The sequence below is a fragment of the Vombatus ursinus genome, unplaced genomic scaffold, assembly GCF_900497805.2.
Source record: "Vombatus ursinus unplaced genomic scaffold, bare-nosed wombat genome assembly UNPS02004691.1, whole genome shotgun sequence".
Taxonomy (NCBI): domain Eukaryota; kingdom Metazoa; phylum Chordata; class Mammalia; order Diprotodontia; family Vombatidae; genus Vombatus; species Vombatus ursinus.
The window spans coordinates 6,082,109-6,104,358 of NW_020944469.1; the positions used below are offsets into that span (position 1 = coordinate 6,082,109).

A 22,250-nucleotide genomic window follows, 5' to 3' on the forward strand; every position below is an offset into this window, starting at 1 on the left:
GTGCAACTTGCAGTCATAGAAAGTTGCCTGGGGCACGGAGAGATTAACCACTTTGGCTTGCCCAGGGGCGGGTAGCAGTATTTATGTCGCAGTTTGAAACTGGACTCAAATCTTCTTGACTCCTAGCTGGTTCTCTCCATTACTTCACACTACCTCTCTTTTTTAAAAAGAGAAGAAGAAAGCATGTACTTCAGAGTTATTAGAATCCATAAAATGAAGCAGGATTGGAGAACACCATTAGTAGTATTAACATTCCTAGTGAAAAATATTAGGTATGATGAAGCTTCCTTGGAGACCTATACCGGATACAGAGAAAAGTGTCATATATTTATTATGATCTTACCAACTATGGCCAAATGTTCTTCTCAAGGGGCTTAAAAAGCAACTAAGGGTCTTGAATTATTCTTCTAAATATTCTGAAATCTCTAAACTGAATGGTTTTATTTAATTATTAATGTATGTACATTTTCCAAATTAACCAAATAAGTGCAGACATTCTCCTTCACTTCATACTGTGTAGACAACACTGACATAGGTCTGAACACAAAGTAATGGCAAGGTTACGTCGAGTCCAATTCACCGTACGTACTAAGCTCTAAAAAAAAAAAAAAAAAAATTTGAGGATTTTTGCTATTCTTGAGCTTCTGATTATGACCACTCTGACAATGAGGAATAGCATCATAGATTCTGAGCTGGAAGGGACCACAAGTTTTCACGCAGTTTTCACCTTTGTGTAATTTCTATTGTAATGGGTACTCTTACATCTGTAAGATTTTTATTTCAGTACTGCTGTAGAAAATTCCCATAACCCTGAGGGGTCCATGGGAAGAAAATAAAGATGATTTTTGAAGAAAGGCATTATTCCAAGAATGATACAATATGTAGCTCTATTAGCAAACTATGTAACCATTATCTAATCCAAATTTACTGTTAAAAATTCTTTCAGTTCAGGAATGAAATTGAATGGATTTTTTGACTCAAAAAATGAACAGTTATACTAAGGAAATCTCAAAAAATGTTTCTGGCTCACTAGTGATAATGTTTCGTTGGACTTCTTATCTCACTAACAGTAGTACTTTAACAATGTGGATTATAGTAGCACATAGTGGCACATAGTAGGCATATAAGAAATGTTTGTGTATTGGTTGATGGATCACAACCCTCATATACTCTATAACTTGTCATCCTAGAAATTCTCAGCAGCATATCTCCCCACAAAGATTGTCTGTGAGTTAGCCTTTTGCTTTCACCATATAACTGGCCCCTTTTCTGAGCATACATTAATCCAATGACATTCTTTATGCCACTTCCCCTGTTCAGTTCTTTGTTGGTGATGTGTTGTTGTCTACTCACACCCACCACGTACCTATTCATTGCCCTTTAGGTAGTCAGCATGTTTTAATCTTTCAGAGACTATGGGTTGCACAACATGTGGAAAGAAAGACAGCATCATTGAAAGAATGTTGTTCTTTAAAAAATGGGCCTTTGTTTCAGGGAGAAGCTTAGGCTCATTAAAAGCACTGATCTTTTTCCTAAAGGTAAACCAACTTGCTCTTTTCTTCCTGTTCAATTATGGGCTTGACTTATTATCTTTGTCAGTGTCTGCCTGAAGTACCTCCTGCCAGACTAATTCCTAGGGACTGTCCACCCAACTGAATGTCAGAATCTGGACAACATGCATTTTGCATCCACTTGGTTTTTTCCTGTATGGGTACTTGGGCCGAATTCTTTTGAGTGGTTTGGGTTTAAGAGACTCAGCATTGGTCCTGAACTTAATATAGTCAGCATAAAGTCATCTGCAAACAGCAGCATCTGGAGGACCAGATCATGCATAGGGAATCCCTGTTTCTTTTGGGACTCTGTATACCATTGATGTTGTCATCGTTTAATGTGTGGTACTACCAGGGTCAGCTAGGTGGCGCAGTGGATAGAGCACTGGCCCTGAAAACAGGAAGACCCAAGTTCAAATCCAGCCTCAGACCAAACACTTGACACTTACTAGGTGTGTGACCCTAGGCAAGTCACTTAACCCAAATTGCCCAAAAAGAAAAATGTGGTACTACCAAAAAGATTGCCTATCAATCACTTTTTAGATAACATTTGTTATCTTTTACATAGCATCTATAGAGAAAATACATTTATCCAAACAATATAAAAGAGAAAGTAGCAAGGTAGTCTTCCTGTACCCTTCTCCAGAAAGTATTCTAAATAATTAGTAAAGTGTACATTATTAAATGTAATGTGGCATTCAGTGGTCAAGTACATAGAATCTGAGCAAAGAAGACCAATGAGCCAAGTGCTCTATAAATTCCAATATCATAAGAAAAGCTTTTTGCCATAACTATCTAGCTTAGCTGCCTTCATTTCCTACATAGATCATACAATTAATAATGCCCTGATATGTTTTAGATACCTGTTTGTTGGGAAAACTTCCAGGCTTGCTGTGAGGATAAAATTGAGATAATATTTGTAAAGCACTTTGCAAACCTTAAAGTGATATATTACAATGTCAGCTATAGCTATTAAACAAACTAAATCTTCAGTATGCACTTTGTCGTTAAAGTATGCTGATAAGAAGAAAATCTGTTAATCATTTGTCTGTCGGTGCCTGCCCGTTCAAAAACAATCTAACTCATAAATTTCTTTTAGATCTATTTGAGATATTTTTAAACCCATAAAAGTAGTTATAAAATTCTGGTCACTTTCAAAATCTGACTTTAAATCAATGTTATAGAGATAGAAAGAAACCTCTGTGGGCTCTATTAGGCCCATCCACCATTTTGCGGTCAATGATTTATTTTCTCTTTCCACACCATTCTGCAAGTTTGTCCTTTGGGACTCATCTGAGTCACTCCATCCCAGGGACCTGTTCATTTTTCTCCCCAGGAAAACCTACCTCAGTGTCCCTTCTTCACAGTAACTACTGATCTCGTTGCGATCCATAGCTATCATGGAATCTGGCCATATCAAAAGTCTATAAGGAGGAAAGGAAGACTTCCAAAGTTCACTGTGGAGCCTTGCAGTAGCTCTGAAATTTTCCAATATGAGTGGCTCTCTATGCTTCCTATAGAGCCAGCCAAGATTGCTTTTTCACGTGTAACCATAGCAATTACTGTGACATTCCAAAAGAGAGGTTTTTTTTCTGTCAGTGCCAATCACAGTAGCATATATCTCTGTCACTCAGAAGTATACAAGCTGTGCTTTTCTGTGGTCCCAGAGAGCACAAGAGATGTAAGAGCTATTTTCAGAGTTACACGTTTCAGCACCTGATTGTAGTATCCATGGACCCATTCACTTCCCTTTTGAAAGAAGAATACACAAATCCAATGAGGAAAAGTTATTTTACCTTCTTGATTTGGATAAATTGGCATATTAGACAGATAATTACAATATTATACAATTTTAGACATAGAAATTCTAAGTATGAGCAGATCTGAAACCATTCCTTAAATTTTTAAGAAATTTATTCCCAAATTCTCTTTTTAGCCATGAACAAGCATGTAGAAAAGCTGAGGGGTCAACTGTTCCTGAAGGTTTTGTGGCTTTGGATTTCTGTAGATGTAGGAATGTGGAGAGTCAATCAGAGTTGAAAGCCATATTCTGCTCTGACCAATGTAATGTTCACATACGAGCAAATGACATACTGATCTTCAATGTTAATTGTGATTGTAACAATAACCTTCAAGGACAGATCTTTTGATAAAGACTAATGATCAGACTGTCTTCATATGCTGGATGGACTACTCGTTAATGTATATTTGGGGGACATAGTTTTTAAGGGCTAAAATGAATTCAGTTCTAAATTGAATGTCAAAAGACCCAAACTCATTTATAATATAAAATAAAATGATAGGATTCAAGATATTTCTGTTGAGATCAGATGCAGTTGCATCTGTTTGAAAATGTTTTCAATTTTCCATCTGTCCATTTAAAAAAAAATCCTACTTTAGCAAGTAGAAGTTGTTTGGTTTGGTTTTGTTTTTCATGTATTTTGTGGTAGTTTTGTTTGTGGTGCCAAGAGACATTCCTAAATGCTATAATCTGTAAAATATGTATGAAAAACCTACCCAGATTTCTGTAGATCATCAACTTAACAGAAGACCAAAGTGTAAGCAATAGAGTTTATGTAATATTTACAATGAATACAGGGCCAGAACCTTTTCGTGTGAGGAGTTTTGATTATATTGGAAGAGGTGTATGCTGTGCTCTCTTTTTAAGAAAATCCCATGCAGCTGGATCATAAGTATTTAGCTGTCTTCAATAGTGACATTGTCAGAATTTTTTTATTAATATGATCTTACAAAATTATTCAATTTCCTAGTAATCTAACAAATTGTTATCAATTAGCTTCTTTTGGTGAAGCAGGTTAAAATTATTTGTAAAACCCTCTCTTCAAAATCCCACTGTATTTACAATGAACATTTCTGACTGGAATGTGAACAGTTACAGTTGTGGGCAGCCCTAGCAAGTCATTGCTGGTGGATTATTTCCTATGGTACTAAAGTGACTGAAAGAGCCAGCTCTGTTCTTCTTTGCCACCTTCTTTCCTAATTGCTTGTTTTGCCTGAACTAAAGACAATTTGTGGACAAAAATCTTTAAAATGGCTGTTAGTGGGCTATTATGCCAATGCCATTTTACCTTTTATAGTCTCTGTAATCAAAATATACCAATAGGAAAGAATCTTAAAGTATGAAAAAAAAATTTGTGAAGACTACTCCTAGTCTTCAATTTATTTTTAATTATACGTATTCAGGTTTGGAACTTTTGCTAAATGATCTAGAATTGCTAGGGTTATTCTATACCATTTTTATAACGTGGGCTCTGACTTAACTATTCTCCATTTGCCCTTCATATTTTCTCCAGAATGACCTAAAAAAGCTAGTCCCTTCCAGCTCTATAATTCTCTGGTTTTAAATAAGTTCCTTTAAAAAACAAGCTCAGTCTAGTATCTGATATTCAAGAAGTCAAGTACTTGGCAACTGTCTGTTATTTGTAAAGTCCTGTATTGGGTCCAATGGGAAGATTATAAAAGAACTATTTCAGTTAAATAATTTACTAAAATGAAAATTGTGTTTGAATAGAAAAGTATGTCACCAAATTAGAACTTTTGTTCTGTTGATAGCATTTTCAGAAATGGGAAAAGGGATCTAATTTGGGGAGAAGTCCTGTATATGTGTGTGTGTGTGTGTGTGTATGTGTGTGTGTATAATTGCCTAATGAAAGGAGGCTTTAAAAAAGTACTAATATGTGTTTGTGTGTGTGTGTGTGTGTGTGTGTGTAAACTCTAACTTGCCATTACAAAATGCAGATTGTTGAGGTGTTTTCCATGTACTGAGTATTGTTCAGCATTTAAAAATCCTAGTTTACTTTCATTAAAAATTATGATTAATGAAATTTTTAATTCTCGATATAATCAGGGTAATTCTTTTGAGCTTGAATGTCATCATAATCAAAGAAGATTGGCATTTAGCCTTTTGAATTGGAATAGCATAAAAACCATAGGAAATACTCTACCAGCAATGACTTGCTAGATTCAAAAACTTTCTTTGATCGAATGATTAAAAAAGGTTCTTACATAATTTGCACTGCCATCAAACCGGGATGTATTTGCTTTAATCATGACTTTTACCCTATGTCATTTCAATTCTTATCCCAATGAGAAAAGTATTGTTCTGTTAAGGGGTCTATAGGACTATTTGGTATTCACTAAGTCTTCCAGGATTTTCTCCATAATTTTGTATCTTAAATTATGTCTAGTGACAATTGTATTTTGCTCGTTATTTTATCAGCTGGCTGAACCGTCTGGGACTTGCAGCCATTGGTTATTCCCCTGAAGAAAAAGATATCCAACCACGTGAAGGTAAGTGGAATCGTCTCTTGCCTTAAGGTCTTACTTAGGAAATAAGGCAAGAAAAGTAGAAATAGTCATATTAAAAAAAAAAAAACATGATTTCAACATGTTTTCTTGAACACGTGCTTCTATCCAGTTGTATGTTTATAAATATTGCATGATCCGATAAATAGTGGACATGAGTCTTTTCCATATAATATATTTAATAAATGTAAATGTAAAAATGTACATATGCAGTGGACAGAGCGCAAGTTGTAGAGTCAAGAAAAACTGGGTTCAAGTCCTACTTCTAACACATATTATCTGTGAGACCTGGGTGAATCACTTAATCTCTCAGTGTCCCAGGCAACTCTGTAAGACTAAATTGAAAGTAGGTGCTAGTATCTCTTGAAAAAGGAAGTTTTCTCCCTGAGAGTTGAATTTCTTGCAAGGACTATATGAATACCTAAAAGAAACTAAACAAGCAGTAAGAAATTAAATAAAAACTCTGGAGGAAAGAATTGGAAAGAGAATGAAGAGCTTAGAAGAAAAAGGGGTAAACCTTACCCAGTTAATGGATTCCCTGAAAACCCAAATAGACCAAGCAGAAATCAATGACTTCATGAGACTATAAGAAATATTACAACCAAATCATAAGATTTTTTTTAAAATGAAATGTAAAATATCTGATATAAAAAGTAACTGACCTGGAAAACAGGTCAAGGAGAGATCATTTGAAAATCACTGGACTATCTGAAAACTATAATTTAAAAAAAAAGGCCTGGACACTGTATTTCAAAAAATTACAAATGAAACTTGCCCAGATCTATTAGAATCAGAGGGCAAAGTGAAGATAGAAAGGATCTGCTAATCACATCCTGAAAGAAACCCAAAAAGGAAAAGTCTCAGGAATGCCATAGCCAAAAGCCAGAGTTCCCACCTCAAAGAAAAAATACTGCAAGCATCCAGAAAGGAGTTCAAGTACCAGCGAAATACAGATAGGATCTTATAAGATCTGGCAGCTTCTACTAAACCAGAGATCTTGAAATACAACATTGCAAAAGGCAAAAGAGATAAACTTACAACCAAGGATAACTTACCTTGTAAAGCTGAGTATAATCCTGTGGAGGAAAATGGATCTTTAATGGAATAGAGTAGTGGTGTTAAACACTAATAGAAATGTGAACCACTCATTTATACATAAGGATCCCTTTGGGCTGCATATTGACTTGGTTTTAAATTTTAATACTAAAGCATAGTATTATCTATGTTTATTGTATTTTTACCTATATTATTAAGTATTTTCCATTATACTTTAATCTGGTTCAAGCCATACTCATGCATATTGTGGGCTGTGGAGGGCTCCTGGGCTGCATGTTTGACACCTCTAGAATAGAGGCCTAATTTTTAAGCATTCCTGATTAAAAGACCAGAGCCAAGTAGGAATTCTAAAGTACATGCACAAGAGAACTTACCTTGAAAGGTAAATTCTGGCCAACTGGCCAGAACTGTATGATGATGTAGTGCTAACATTTGAATAAGGAGAGGAGAAACAAGTGTCCCTTCAGAACTTTAATGTCTTCAAAGAGTACTGAGGAAGTTAAATAAGCAAAACAAAGGCCCTTAAGGTATATTGTTTCTGTTCTAAGGATCTGAAGGGGAGAAAGAGAAGGGAAGGTAAAAGGAAGAATGTACTAATGTAAAAAGGATGAAGACGTGGTAGAGTTAGCTGTTTCTCATAACTGAGATATATAAGAAGAGTATACAAACATTGAGGAAAGGGGGAGAATAAGCATTAAATGAACCACACTCTTATCTGAAATGGACAAAGGAGGGTTGAACACATGTACACACGTATATACACACACACACATACACACGCACACACACACACTCAGAGTTTGAGATAGAAATGATCAATTTCAACATAAAAACAATTAGGAATTTGGAGATCCACAGTCCTCCCAAAGAATTAAGAGAGAAGGTAACACTAGGAGGGAATAGTCAGGAGCAAAACAAACATCCTGATCCCAAAGGTAGGATTAAAAGAGGAAAAATAGAAAAGCATGGAACTAGAATTTAAGAGGGTGTCTTAGATTGCCTCTTAGACAACTAGAGAATGGCTGAACAAAATGTGGTTTATGAATGGATTACAATACTATCGTACCATAAGAAATGATGAAAGAGATGATTTCAGTGGATCCTGAGGAGTATGATCAGATGTCGAGTGAAGTGATAACCTGTAGAACAATTTATATAGTAACAACAATGCTGCAAAAGGGAAAGCAACTTTGAAAGACTTAGAAACTCTGACTAATGCAATGAGCAACCATATCTCCGGAGGACCTAGGATGAAGCATGTTGCCCACCTCCTAACAGAGAAGCAATGAATGTAAGGTGCAGAAAGAGAAAGACATTTGGGGCTGTGGCCACCATGTAGATTCATTTTGCTTGACAATGCTCTTCATTATAAGGGTTTTTCCTCTCTTTTTCTCAGTTTTTAATTGGGGCGGGGGATTTAGCAATAATGATGGCAAAAAGAGGGTCACTGAAAGATTGAAAATTTAAAAAAACACCCCCTTCTCAAAATAGAAGAAAATGAGATGAGAGGGAGTGGAAGCACCAAGTATAGATGGCTTTTTCAAGGAGCTTAGCAGGGATGGTAGAGTCTAACAGTGAGGTGGAGTTGGAGAGTAAGGATGGAGAAAACTTGGCCATGTTTGTAGGCAGCAGGGAAGGAACAAGTAGGGAGGCATAAGCCTTTTATGTAGTGCCTACTACATGCCAGGCACTGCACTAAGCACTTTTTATATATATATTATCTCATTCGTTCCTCACAACAAGCCTGAGAGGTAGATGTTGTTCTTTCCCCAATTTTCCAGGCAAGGAAACTGAAGAAAATGGTTGAATGACTTGCTCAGAGTCATGTAGTTAGTGTCAGAGGTCAGATTTGAACTTAGTCTTCTTGACTCCAGGCCCAATGTTCTCTCTACTGCGCCACCTTACTGCCTCATATATGAAAGATTAAAGAGTGGGATGATAATGGGGACAGTTTACTGGAGAAGATGGGAGAGGGTAGAATCAAGGGTGCTATATGCACCTAGGCTAGTTTTGACAAAGATCTACCTCTGCATCAGAGACTAGAGTTAAAGAGAAACTAGTGGAGGATGATGACAAGATAGTGTAAGATGAGAAAGAAGAGTTCCTAAGAAGGAAAAGAGAAAACGGAGCTCGTGGCCAATAACCCTGATTTCCTCAGTAATGTGTGAAGTATAGACTTCAGCTAAGAGCATGGAGAGAGGAGTTTTGTGGGAGGCTTAAGGAGAAAAGAGAAGGTTTGGAACATTAATGTTTATAAATGAATGACCAATCTAATATCTCAAAGAATATTAGTTTTTAAAAGTGCTGGAATCAAAGACGTAAAAGGGAATTTAAATTGATGCTGTCTTTTGAATAGCATATTCAATGGCTAAATCAGAATGCTGGTGGTGTTTTACCCTATACCATTGACTTAGAGTACAGCTTGAACGGTTGACATATACCGTTAGGGTTTTGGTTCCTTGTTTATGAGACAACACATGTAAATAAGGGAAAAACCAACTAAACAAATATTTTCCACTTAGTTTTCTCAGAAGGGCCTTCTGAATTCTCTTCATTTTTTTATATACTCTGCAAAAAACCTCCACTGACAAGATGGGAACCATAACCTGACCACTACCTAATTCCACTAAAGCAACTCACACTTTTCACAAAATAATACAGAAATGTTCATGTGCTACGTAATGAATGTATATATTATCATTAGTGAATATGTATGTCTGCAATTTTACGTTTTCTCACTATGTTGTATAAGCAGTGTCGGATTGCCTTTTCTGGTATTTGGGCATTTGTCCAGTAGCCAGATCGTACCGGGTTGTATGGTGGAGTGATTGGGTGTTTGGGAGTATCACTGGCAGCACCACTGTCCTTGCAAATGTTATTGGCATTTGCTTCAGTCACGGTAGGAAGTTTCAGAAGCATCATGAATGGGAAGGTCAGTCATATATTTCATCTTTTTAAAAAAAATTTAATATTTCTAAGACAGTAAATTTCAATATAATAACACTACCTGACAATAGGTCACTTCTTTAGGGAGGTACAATATTTCAAAAGCCATGTCCTTTTCTTCGAATGGGATCATGGCGTAGTAGAAAGAGCCCTAGTCCAGAAGCCAAGGGATCTTGATTCAAAACCCAGTTCTGCTACTATCTAGATGTGTAACCTTAAGTAAATCACTTCCCCTCTAAGATCTTCTAATGGCTTATCTATAAAAAGAGGGGACCAGGCTAAATAAAGACCCTTTCAGTTCATAAATTCAGTGATTCTCTGTCTCAGTTGCTCTGAAGTAGAATTTCAAACTCATGCTGATGATTTTAGTTTAAAAACAGGTAGACGATTGTACAAAAATACTTAGGATTCTGGGCTTTGTATGTACCTTAAACTATCTTTTTAATGCACTTATTTGTTTTTAATTAAATGAGGTCAATTTCTCAGTAGCACAAAGTAGTTGTCAAGTAGAATTCTCTATAACGTTGATGAGCTCTAATAAAGAGAAAGCCCAGTGCACCATGCTGGCTATCTATGGCCACAATCTAGTTCTGAATCCTCATTATCCTGAGAATGGTAGATGCCAGGTTTGAACTTGAATATCCCCCAAATTTCGGTCTCCTTCTAAATGTCCCCAAAGAGCCAGAGTATAGCCTGAGGAATGCCCTTTATTGCAGTCTTGGATGTTCCAAGGAAGTTGAGTGAATAAGTGTCACCATCGGCTCTGCCCCGTGTGTGTGTTGAATTAGCAGTTTGTGCTAGGAAAAGAGAATGAGTAGAGAGACTCTTCCTCCTTCTAGTTGCAGTTCCCAGCAAAGCACTACAGAAATGATCAGCTCCACAAGTATCCTCATCTAGATACTTTAACTCAGACCTAAATTTTTTCTTAACAGATTACTGGAGTGAAAGCGATCATGATGATGCCGAAAGCTCTTTGACCATGAGGCTGGAAGGTGCCATGGCTCTCAATGATGTCAGTGTCAGTCATCGACCATCCTCAGTAAGTAGAAAAAGTCACGTCTTAAAACAAGGTCCCAGTGGCCAAGTGTGAACAACCTGCTCTAAATGTATTTGAAATGTTTGAGGTTTTTCCTTTTGGAAGGCAGAGTCTCATGCACCTCAGGATGGATCTCCTTAGTGGAAAATAATGATACCATCAGTTCCAGCAGACCAAAGGGTAGAATCCAGTTGGCAAGCTAAAGGCAAGGACATGTCTGAGCCATGGAGAAAAAGGCAAAGAGATGCAGTCCAGTGACCTGTTTCCTCCTTACTTTGCTCCATAAAGCTAGTGTGGGGTTTTTTTCCATGTGCATATTTTTTCAAATATATAATATGAATGTTGAAAGGACCTCATAAATGTGGTCCAGGAATAAACAAATGCATTTCCAAGAAGCTATTTGAAATGAAACCATGGGACTTCATTTCAAATACCATTCTCATTTGTTTAAAACAAAAATTAATTTTTAAAGCTATAACAAAAACATTTTAAGGTCAATTTTTATTTTTGTTCTTCCCATCACTTTTTTTTTTAAAAAAAAAAAGAGCATTAAAATATAATATCTAGAAGAAGCTCCTACCAAATTAAAAAGAGCTGCTAAAATATGGTTGCAGAGGACTGGTTTGTAAATGCAGATAGGACTGTTCTCTATTTTTCTTTCAGATTTTTCTCCAGCATGAATGACATGACCCTCACACAACCAGAACCAAAGGCAGAAAGACTGAGGCAACAACATCACGTGGGGGAAGTTCAACCTGATTTTCACCCATGTGATGCTGTCTTATCAACTGGGACACAGGTTAAGCCCCTCCCTTTGTATTTTTCCGATTTTTTGCCTCTTTGTTTTTTGATTAAGATGGCACACTAGCTGAGCAGAATGTCTTTGGATTTTTTTAAAACCTCTTTTGGTTCTGCAGCACCCTGTAGTTCTGGCAGCTTTTTTTGTCCTTGCTTGTTTGACTGGAAAAGTTTAGCCCTTGAGGAAAAAGGAACTGTGGTTCTCAGTTTCTTCTGGGGATGTCCATGTCTTTCTCAAGGCCCTCACTGGCTTAGGAGTAAGCCTGGTAACTATGTAGAGTGTTCTGGTACTGTCTTGGAGCAGTAAGTCTGGGATGAAAAATGTGTCCAAAATAAGAAGAGGCCGTTGGTAATTAATCGTGCTTATTAAATTCAATTGATTGTCTCAATTGTGAAAACTGTAAAACCTGTTTTTCAAAAATATTTATGTAATATTTAATTCTATTGGCCATCCAATATTTTTCTACAGTCTTCTCTTATGATAGTATATTATAATTTGATACTTGCATTTGCTTTTAGGGCACTTCTTCAAGTCCTTATCCAGAATCCAAACATCTTTTGAATCCATACTTGGAACCCCCGCACCTTTCGACTGCATTCCTGGAACGCAAACACCATGCAAGCCAATTCCCAGAGATAAAACACCACGCAAGTCCATATCTGGAACCACCACGTGGCCCAAGCCCATTCCCAGAAGTCAAACGTGGCCCAAGCCCATTCCCAGAAGCCAAACGTGGCCCAAGCCCATTCCTGGAACCCAAACATGGCCCAAGCCCATTCCTGGAACCCAAGCGTGGCCCAAGCCCATTCCTGGAACCCAAGCGTGGCCCAAGTCCATTCCTGGAACCCAAACGTAGCGCAGGTCCATTCCTGGACCCCAAACACGGCCCAAGTCCATTCCTGGAACACACACACGGTGCCAATCCATTCGTGGATCCCACACTTGGCACAAATCCATTCCTGGAAACCAAACGTGGTGCTTGCGCATTCCCAGAAACCCAACGTGGTGCCAGTGCACTCCCAGAGCCCAAACGTGGTGCCAGCATGTTCCTGGATCTCCAGCGTGGTGCCAGTCCTTTTCCAGATTCCAAACATGGTGCAAGTCACTTCCAAGAACCCCAACGCGGTGCCAGTCTATTCCCGGAACATGGTGCACATCCATATCTGGAATCTAAACATAGTGCCAGTCCCTTCCGAGAAACCACTCATCGTGGTACAAGTCCCTTCCCGGAAATCAAACGTGGTGCAAGTCCCTTCATGGAATCTAAACATGGTGCCAGTCCATACCTGGAATCCAAACACAGTGCCAGTTCATTCCTGGAATCCAAACGCGGTGCAAGTCCATACCTGGAATCCAAACACGGTGCCAGTCCATTCCCGGACACCAAACGCAGTGCAAGTCCATATTTGGAATCCAAGCATAGCCCAGGTTTTTGCCTGGAATCCAAACATGGTCGGCACTTTTCAAGTGAGTCCACCTATTCTTATTCTTCTACTGAAGAGGCTCGACAGGAAGATGCAGGAAGTAGGGAGTCATCTAGCCACAGAAGGCTCCATGGGGAAAGGCGATCCTGGCAAGACCTCATCGAGACCCCACTGACAAGTTCGGGGCTCCATTTTCTCCAAACCGGTCCTATCGAAGATGATTATGTGTTCGGCCTAACTCTCTTGTCACCTGAAAAACGACGACAGGCAACCCTGCCAGCCCAGAAATACAACATCAATGACCAAGAAGGGCCTTTCCCACTGATTCCCTACCAGCAGGATCATGGGTCCCATGCAAGGCCCCAAAAGCAACGTAGTCAGAGTCTGCCTCGGAGCAGAGATGTCAGGAGCAAAGGCCAAATCAAGGCATCAGAGTTAACAGAGATAGAGGAAGACCAATTTCTCATTAAGAAACAAAATAGTTTCGATGAGGAAGGTAAGATTTGTTAATTTTAAAATAAATCATAGTTTTCCAGAAAGTAGATTTTCATCAACAAATGTATTTTCTGACATCAGTTGAAGATCTAGCAAAGTCTCTATTAGGATGGGGAAGTTCTTCTATGTTTCTGCAACCCAGCTTTCTTCAGGACCCTGTTCCTTAGTCATCTGTGGTCTTAAAGCACCTCAGGATGGCAAACCACGGACAAGCAAGGAGAAGTTTTTCTGTGAAGGGCATTATCAAGCATGTGATGTCTTAAGAAAGCTCATTTTATTTCCTAATGTGTCCTTGCCAATGGGAGCAGAAGAAAATGTAATTTGCTCTTTGTAGGGCTTTGCTGAGCTTTTCTAAGGATTTCACTGAGGCTGAGACAGTAAAGGTTAAATCTTGTCTTTGCTACTTACTAGCTAGCTATGTAACCTTAGACAAGACACTTAGCCTCTCTGAGCATCAGCTGTGTCATCTATAAAATGAGGCACGGGCGATAGACTAGATTTCTCTAAGTTCCCTTCTACCTCTAAATCCTATGATCCTATATACACTTCAAAAAACCTCTAATTTCATTGTTTTGTTTATTCCTTCCACCAATTCTAATCACAACCACTCAAAGTATCTGACTTGGAGGCCATCAATCCAATCCCTACCTGAACAAAAATACCCATTTCTTCATCTAGTTCAGACACACTACTCCATCTGGTGTGTGTGTGAAGTTAATTTTGGAGGCCCAATGTAAGTATATTTGTCCATATTAAATTTCATCTTCTTAGTTTCTACCCAATGCTCTATCAATTTGAAATCTTCTGGGATCCTCACTTCACCATCCAATTCAATGCAATGGAATGTGACAAGTATTTATTAAGCATTTGCTATGCAAGGCACTATGCTGGGTGCTGAGCATTCAAAGACAAAACCAAACAATACTTGTCCTCAAAGAACTTAGCATTAGCCCTCCCTCCTAACTTTTTGTCAGCTAAAAAATTTATGAGAATGTCATCTATGCTGTTATACAAGTCACCGATAAAAATCTTTTTTAAACATTTTTATTTAAAGTTTTGAGTTGCAAATTCTATCCCTCCCTCTCTTCCCCACTCCCTGAGAGAGTAAACAATCAGATATAGGTTATACATGCGCAGTTATGTAAAACATCTCCATGTTAGTCATTTTGTATAAGAAGACTCAAATAAAAAAATTAAAGAAAGAAAGTAGAAATAGCATGCTTCAGTCTGCATTCAATCAATATCAGTTCTTTCTCTGGACGTAGATAGTACGCTTCATCAATAGTCCTTTGGGATTGTCTTGGATCATTGTATTGCTGAGAATAGCTAAGTCACATTGCTGTTACTGTGTACAGTATTCTCCTGGTTATGTTCAGTACACTATGCATCAGTTCGTGTAAGTCTTTCCAAGTTTTTCTGAAATCATCCTGTTTGTCATTTCTTATAGCACAATAATATTCCATTACAATCATATACCACAGCTTGTTTAGCTGTTCCCCAATTGATAGGCATCCCTTTGATTTCCAATTCTTAGCCACCACAAAAAGAGCTGCAATAAATATTTTTGTATAAGTAGGTCCTTTTCCCTCTTTTAAATGTCTTTGGGATACAGACCTAGTAGTAGTGGTATTGCTGGATCAAAGGGTATACACAGTTTTGTAGCCCTTTGGGTATAGTTCCAAATTGCTCTCCAGAATGGTTCAATCAATTCATAACTCCACCAACAGTACGCATGCTGTAGATATAATTTACCTAGACTTTAGCAAAGGATTTGTTAAAGCTTCTCATATTTTTCTTATGGACTAGGTGGAGAGATGTGAGGTAAACAGGAATAACAGTTAGGTGGGCTAAGAATTGGTTGAATGACCAAAGCCAATGAGTAATCATCAACAGTTCAATTCATATTTGTAAGAAAGCTCCCAAGCAGAAGTGGTTCAGGGATCTTTCCTTGGCCCTCTGCTGTTGAACATATGACACAATTTAGAAGGGATATCTGGCACACCGCACGCTAAAGTTAGAATCCAAAAAAAAAATCTCGACAAAGTAAGAATGAGGTCTATTTTGTTTTGGTCTGTACCTATGATTTTATCAGTGTAGGGAACTCCTAGTATGGAGATTTCTCTGATATTTAAGGTTTCCCCCATATCCTATGTAAGACTTTATATTTATCCCTATTTAATTTCACTTTATTAGATCAGATTAGATCAAGTCTTACACTTGATTTCAAAAAATTAACTTCACAAATACAAGATAGCAAGGCATCGATAGAAAGAAGTTCATATGAAACAAAGATCTGAACAAGGCAGTGAGATTAGTGCATTGCAAGCTTAACATGAGCCAGGATTATGGTATGACCACCAAGAATGTGATCTTCTTGAGGGCAGAGCCCATAGTTTTACCTTTCTTTGTATCTTCAGCACTTAACACAGTGTCTGGAATATAGTAAATGCTTGATAAATACTTTTTTAATTTTTTTTTTATTTTTTAGTGAGGCAATAGGGGTTAAGGGACTTGCCCAAGGTCACACAGCTAGTACGTGTCAAGTGTTTGGTCTGAGGCTGGATTTGAATTCAGGTTTTCCTGACTTCAGGGCCGGTGCTCTATCCACTGCGCCACCTAGCTGCCCCCGATAAATACTTTTTGACATGAAAGAAAGCTAATGCAATTAGCTGCATTAAGGCTGCATTAAGAGAGATGCAGTGCAAAAGACTAGGGATGTAATAGTTCAGTTGGACCACATCTGGACTGTGTTTTCACTTCTGGGTGTCAGGTCTTAGGAAGGACGCAGATAAAATTGAGCTCATTCAGACAGGAATAACCAGGATGGTGTAGGGCCTTTAATTCATATCATATGAAGATTGGTTAAAGGAACTGGGAGAGGCAAATAATAACAGTGGAAAGAGCCCTAAATTTGAGACAGTGTAGGTTCAAACTCTACCTCTGTTCCTATGTGTGTGATTAAGCAAGTCACTTCACCTGCATGGCCTTTCGTTTCCTCATCTATAAAGTGAGAGCGTTGAATTAGGTATGTTCTAAGTTCCCTTCCAGCTCCAAACCTAAAGTCCTCTGATCCTGGGTTTAGCCTGGAGAAGAGAAAATTTAGGGGGAATATGATAGGAGTCTTTAAAGTCCCAAAGGGCACTCTTGTAGAGTAGAGATTTACTTGTTCTGAGGCTGAGAAAAAAGAATGAGTGAGAAGAAGTGAGTGGATGCTTTACAGACAAAAATTTAGGTTCCACATAAAGAAAAACTTCCCAACAATGAAAGCTATCCCAAAGTAGAATGGGCTGTCTAAGCAGGAAATAGGTTTCTTATTGGTAAAAGACTCAAACGACAGCTGGATGACTGTTATGTGTGAAGTTGAAGGCATTCTTGTTCAGGTCCGAGGCCCCTGAGGTCTCTTCCTAATTGAGATGATGGGATATCTATAGCTTTCCCTGGATCTAGTAGTCCTGTCCAAAAGAAATGAGCCCAGTTCTGGAAGATGGAAGCCATACAGGCATCTTTTTGATAGCTGCTTCCCTTTTATAAATATTCTTTGGCCTCTTTGTTTCATAATACATACTAGGATTTTGCCAGGAATCAAAGTCAAGCCCAATTCATTTTAATTCCAAAAGCATTTATTGGGCACCAACTACTCCAGTCCTCGAGGATCTTATCTTCTTCTATGGGGTACAACATGTAAACAGCTCATATGAGTAAATATAAAATAAACACAAGTAAATGGATTCTTCTCTCATCCCTTTTTTGAACATCAGGACAATTGTACTTCTTATAGCTTCTCTCCCATTTTCCTTGATCTTTCAAAGAGCAGTAACAATGACACACCAATCCCATTTGCCAGTTCTTTTAGTCCCTTGGAACATAATTAGTCTGCCTTTATTTCTTTAATTCATTCACTAAGGATAGCTAAATGTGTTTTTACAATTCCTTTACTTATCTTTTTTATGCCATTACTTATCACCTCCCTATTAGCCATTTCTGTTGGGTTTTTTTGCACTCCAAAGGGCATTTTCCTTGGGAGAGAAAATGGAAGTAAGAGTATCTGTGGTTCATTATCATTGCCCCATCTAACCCAGAGACCAATCCTGTCCCTTCTTTGATCCTCCTCTTTTGCCCAATGTAGCTTTTAAAAAAAACCCACACTTTTTATGTTTTGCTTAGCTTTCCTTACCAGATCAATGTGAGCTTTAGCACTCCTGACAGTGTTCTTCCTGGACCATGCTACACTTTCATATTTGACTTCTTTTACCCATCTTTGCTTCCATCTTCTATGCTTGTTATTTTGAATTCTAAGTTGATGAGTTCCCTATGTCTCCACATCATTCTTTTCAGGCAATTTCCACTTTTCCTCCTCATTGGATTTTTTTTCCTCTTTGTACATTCAGAATTTCATTCCTCTTCAGTTGTCTATGTAAAACTGGCCTGCACAAGATCCTACCTATTCTTTCTCTGAACCCTTTGAAATATGCTCACCCGAAATCTAGAGTATATATTAGGTTATGTATAGCTGTCCTTTTCTTCTCCATCACAAATTCTAAGATGAAGAGAGGTCATTTTCTCCCAATGCTCCCATCATTTCCACCCCAGAAAGTCATTGCGGCATATGGATAGGCTCTATCTGATAGAGTATTGGACCTGGTTTCAGGAAGACCTTAATTTAAATCCAGCCTTAGACACTTACTAACCATGTGACCCTGGGCAAGTCACTTAACCCTTGTTTGCCTCAGTTTCCTCATCTGTAAAATGGAGATAATACTTGTAACTATCTCCCAAGACTGTTGTGAGGAACAAATGAGATAATAATTATAAAGCACTTAGCACAGTGCCTGGTACATAGTAAGCACTGTATGAATGTTAAGTAGTATTAGTAATAATAGTAGTATTTCTTCCTTATTAGTAAATATTTGTTGACTTATTAGTAAGAATAATAACAACAGTTCCTTCATTGGCTCCTCTTTTTAAAAAATTAAATTAAAATTAGGAAAAAGCCAAGATATTATTAGCTACTCTGATTTGAGCAGAGGGAGAAAGCTGCATAAATGAAATTACTATGATAACTCCTCCATATCAGGCTTGGGATATTTCCCAAACTCCTCATCTATTTACTTCTCTTGTTCAGATGGTCTGTAGTACATCCTGATGACAATATCACTTCTTTTCCTGCCTCCGTTAACCTTCACACAGTTGCTCTCCACCAGGCTTCCCCCTCTCTGGTTCCTAGATTTTCTTATCTTCTTAATATGTAGTGTTATTCTGCTTTGCCACATTTTTACCTACTCTACTCCTTTTCAGTAAGAAACCCTTCCAGAGTCATATTCCAATCACGTGTCCCATTCCACCAAATCTCAGAAATACCTATGAGGTCAAATTTGTTTTCTTGCTTTAATATCTTTAGTTCATCTGGTTTCTCACCCATACTCACTGCAGTTGTATAGAGACATGGGAAGCCATAAATTTTATTGTTAGCTCCTTTAGTGGGTTTTGTTTCGTGTCAGTTTGAAGAGATCATAAATTTCAAACTAGGAAGTACCTGAGACATTACCTAGTTCAACCACCTCATTTTATATATGAAGGAGCTAATGCCCAGAGGGAAAATTACTTGTCCAGGCTTATACAGGTAATAAATGGCAGATCCAGGATTCCATTCCAAGTCAAAGGATCATAGATACAGACCTAGAAGCTATCTTGGAGGCCATCTAGGCCAATTCCCTCCGTTTATTGAGAAGGAAAGAGTCCTAGAGAAGTTAAGTGACTTGCCCAGGGTCACAAGATTAGACCTCAAGATTAGACGTCAGAGATTAGATTTGAACCTAGGTCCTCTACTTCCAAATCCAGTATTCTTTCTGCCACATCTCTACTGCTGTTCTTATTGCGTTGTAGCTACTCTGTATAGCATCTAGTTGGGAAGGTAAACCTAGGCGGTTCTCTCCCTACTCCATCTTTTTAAGCTGTAAAGCTCCATAGATTTGTAAGACTCAAAGTAAATATATATTTTCACTAGCCTTTGCTGGAAACACTCAGTCCCTGGCCAAAAGCCTATCACTTCTATATTATAAGCTATGGTCCCAAAATTTAAATTGCTTTCTCGGATACTATGTTCATGAATTCGTTTTTCTCTTCCCAAACACCTTAAAACCTCAGCGAACAGCTAAGTTCATTTGAAGCGAACAGCTAAGTTAATGCAAATGAACACCTTAGTACTTCCATTAACAACTAAGTCCATTCAAATGAATACCTTTGCACTTCTGTGAACAGTGAAGTTCATTTTAACTGTAGAGATGCCAAAGAGAGTTCAAACTAAGGCATGCATTTTAGTGAACTTCTCTCTTCATTTTCCAAATACCTTCATGCCTTAATAGTTTCATGGCACCCTGTGATCAAGAAGAATTCCCCACCTACTGGTCATCCTTTTGGTGATGGAGTCTCTCTAAACTTAGGCTGCTCCTCACACAACAGAAACACAGTCTGTTGCCAGGCCTACCTTTTGTAGATTAACAAGATCTACCAGAATTTGAACTGTGATGAATTAGCTTTTGAGAAACCAGAATGATCTTCATGACTACAAATTAATTCTTTAATGGAGGACTAATTTCTGTACCATAATTATAAATTGGAAATTGGTCATTTCCAAGAAGGTCATTTTTCACCCTGATGAAATTGAACAGATATGATCTAAAACTAGCTAGTGATAATTTAAGAAGTATAAAGCCCTAAAGATATGCAGATGCTGAGGTCTAGAATCCTGTATTCCCTTTGGGGATCCTTTAGTTAACTAACTGGATCAACTATTTGCCATACCTCAGTTTTTCTACCAATAAAATGGGAATTTTATCCTCACTATCTGCTAACCTGAAAATGGGGTTCTTAATCTGGAGTCTATGAACTTGGATGGGAAAAAATTACATTTTATTTCAATATTATTGGTTTCCTTTCTAAGTCTATGCATTTTATTTTATACATTTAAAAAAATGATTCTGAGTAAGGGTCGATAAATTTCACCAGACTACCAGAGGAGTCCATGAACCCAAAAAAGTTAAGAACCTCTAGTTTAAAGGATAACTAGGATTATGAGACTGATCTTATTGATGAGACGAGAGAATATTTTCTATCTTCACTAAAACATTGGCACTCTAGTGACCTGAAAACAACTACAATTAATTCATACCTCAAAAGGTATGAATTCTATGATTTTTCTTCTGTTCAGTAATGGGATTAATACTTAAGTCAAATAGGTTGGGTATTAAATTTAAAGTAGATCATAAAATGTCAGAACCAGAAAAGACTTTTAAGATTATCTAGTCCAATTGCCCCTTTCTTACAGAAGAAGCAGCTAAGGCTCAGAGAGATTAAGCGTTTTTCTTGTTTTCTCTTGTTTCAGTTACTAAAAGATATAAATTGCTGTTAGGAGATACAAAAATATTAGTAGTCATTTTGGCTTCCAATTCTGTGTAGAAGCCAGTTCCCTGGAACCATGGCCTATATGTTTCTTAAGGGCAAGCCCATTAATTACTGAAGGAGAATTACTGATGTCCAGAATCTGGTCTAATCCTTTCCTGAGGTGTGCAAGTGGAAAGACCATATTTAGTCATGTTGTGGTTTGCTTGTATTCCTAGGAAAATTTGACGCTTCTGGAAGTTCTTGATCAACAACCTTGGAGGCTGACATCATTTCTGTAACCACAGAAATAGTCTGGACTTCAAAGCTTACAGTACTGCCCAACAATGGAACTAAATCCACCTTTAAAAACAACATTTTTTCAATCATTTGCTCTCTGTGCTTATAAAACCTTTTAGTCTGTTAGCTGAGAATATCATCGGTGAACTAAATATCACCCTTTTTGATGCATAGTAGAAACTAGATGGATCAATTCTTAAAGTAGCCATCGATGCAAACTTTTTTTCGCTACGACTTCGTATTTCTTCAATTTATTGACCGAGAATGGAAAATTTTCTTATCCTAACACCAGGCCCCAGCATTATACACTGCAGTCTTTAAAAAAACTTCTGAGATGCAAGTATTCTGACCTAAATATTGTCTTTGATTTTTATATCGTCGATGTGTTTTTTGCCAGTCCTTGTCACTGGGAGGATGACTATATTCTTTCTTTGTGTCATCACTAATCCCTCAGACTGGCATTGTGTTTCAATTTCGACAATATACGTGTGGCTGAAATTCTTATCTATCGGGGTCCTTAATTTTCCAAACCAAAATTTTTCTGCATGGAGGTAAAAAGAACTTGTGAACTGTATTTCAGAAAATGCAAAGGAAAAAAGCGATAGTTCTGATGGGTTACAAGAACTGTACAGGTCTTTGGAAAAAGTCAGTTTGTCAGCCTTTGGAGAACATCGTCCTTCTACTAAGCAAGAATTCAGGAGGTCTTTTATAAAGCCATGCAATGATCCATTTATCAATCAAAAACTTCATCACATCCGAGCGCTCAGGAGTACTTTAAAAGTAAGTCATCTTCTCTGTTTTTCTACTCACAGCTCGAAATTATAGAATTACAATCTCTAAAATCTTACAATTTACAAATCATACACTGTGGAAATCAAGGTAAATATAACAAAGCAAGAAATTTAGTATTAAGTTAAAGAAGACACAAAGAATTTACAAAT

At 37.7% G+C, this 22,250-nt stretch overlaps 1 protein-coding gene across 1 annotated transcript in view; it reads left to right on the forward strand.

The window, feature by feature from the left end:
• The window catches only part of LOC114026284 (connector enhancer of kinase suppressor of ras 2-like), a 560,345-nt gene extending 538,367 nt beyond the window's left edge, over positions 1–21,978 (forward strand). The window contains exons 20-23 of the mRNA XM_027839961.1: positions 5,791–5,861; positions 10,811–10,917; positions 12,232–13,633; positions 21,249–21,978. Of these exons, the coding sequence (XP_027695762.1) occupies positions 5,791–5,861; positions 10,811–10,917; positions 12,232–13,633; positions 21,249–21,277 (1,609 nt within the window). The 3' untranslated portion in view covers positions 21,278–21,978. The remainder of the gene's footprint in view (positions 1–5,790; positions 5,862–10,810; positions 10,918–12,231; positions 13,634–21,248) is intronic.
• The last annotated feature ends 272 nt before the right edge of the window (positions 21,979–22,250 follow it).